The sequence below is a fragment of the Colobus angolensis genome, unplaced genomic scaffold (assembly GCF_000951035.1).
Source record: "Colobus angolensis palliatus isolate OR3802 unplaced genomic scaffold, Cang.pa_1.0 Scaffold254, whole genome shotgun sequence".
Classification (NCBI taxonomy): Eukaryota; Metazoa; Chordata; class Mammalia; order Primates; family Cercopithecidae; genus Colobus; species Colobus angolensis.
Genome location: NW_012115755.1, coordinates 1,030,390 through 1,031,671, shown reverse-complemented (window position 1 = coordinate 1,031,671; position 1,282 = coordinate 1,030,390). Strand labels below are relative to the sequence as shown.

General features: G+C 62.2%; 1 protein-coding gene across 1 annotated transcript in view; it reads right to left on the bottom strand.

Annotated features, from left to right (window-relative positions):
* Positions 1–1,282, bottom strand: part of ARL10 (ADP-ribosylation factor-like 10) — a 22,326-nt gene that overhangs the window by 6,652 nt on the left and 14,392 nt on the right. Inside the window, exon 3 of the mRNA XM_011946827.1 lies at positions 515–716. Within this exon, the coding sequence (XP_011802217.1) occupies positions 515–716 (202 nt within the window). The remainder of the gene's footprint in view (positions 1–514; positions 717–1,282) is intronic.

The window sequence follows — 1,282 nt, the reverse complement described above, 5'->3', positions numbered from 1 at the left end:
CCGGGAGGCGGAGTTTGCAGTGAGCTGAGATCCAGCCACTGCACTCCAGCCCGGGCGACAGACCAAGACTCCGTCTCAAAAAAAAAAGAACACAAGAAAGGTGGGGGTGACCTTGGATTCATGATACTACTGCTGGAACTCATTTTTCTCTCTGGAGATAATTAGTGTAGTGACTGATTCTAGTTTTATGTAATTGTTTAGGGGAGTTTTCTTAAGCAATGCCTGTCAAGTGCTTGGCATATGAACCCTTAGCTGTTAGTATCTCTGTGTTAGGCCTATCGACTTTGGTAGGGGTGATGGGGCAGGCGGTGCAACTGGAGAGGCCCGATCACGAAGGGCCCTAAATGTCAGAGCACAGAGTGTGGACTGAATCCTGTGCCCTAGAGAGGGGTGGGAAGGATTCGTACACGGGAATGTGCTGCTTAGACATGCATTTTGGAAGCCCTCTTCCCTGCGAGAATCCAGGACAGGTCCAGTAGAGGAGACGGGGAGATGGGGTAGAGTGTCCGCTCACTTTCTAGCAGGTCCACCTCAAAGTCCTTGGTGGGCAGACGCACAGAGTTGAAGCCCCAGGTGGGGATGTGGCCTTCCAGCGGTGGCTTCCCCGACAGCACGCGCAGGAACGTGCTTTTGCCCGCGCCATCCAGCCCCAGCACCAGCACCTCGCGCTGTTCCAGCTCCTCCAGCGCCGGCTCCTCGTCCTCCTCGTCCTCGGGCTGCGTGGAAGCGGAGGTAAGGCTGCGGCTGGCGGTCTCCCGGTGGATCTTTCCCGAGGGAAGACCAAGGCACCAGAGGGCTCAGGCCCGCCTTCCACCCGTCCTGGGACAGGCAGGCATGGTCTGGATGAGTGGGACGAACGCTGCCTTTGGAGTCCTGAGTTCCAAACCCTTGGCGAACTCCTCACGCTCGCGCGCCCTGCTTCCTCCCCCGGACTCGGAGTCCCAGCCGCAGGCTGGAGGGGACGGGGTTTCTCCCGACATCTCCCGGGGCGGGGCGCACTGCGCAGGCGCCAGAGGGGCGCGAGCCGACCCAGCTGGGGCCCAGGATACTCCCGAGCCGCGCCCTCCAAACTCCGGCCCACTCTGGAACGTCCGAGCCCCACGGCGTGGAGCGACGGCGCGGCTCTACGGCGCCGTACACACCCAAACACGCCCACCCGTTCCTCGGTTCCCGGGCTCTCACTGGCCACCCGCGCGGGGCCTCTGCGCTGCGGCTGCCAAGCCCTCGACCCCCCGAGCTCCCGGCGCCAGCAGGGCCGCTGTCACACCCCTTGGCCACATGC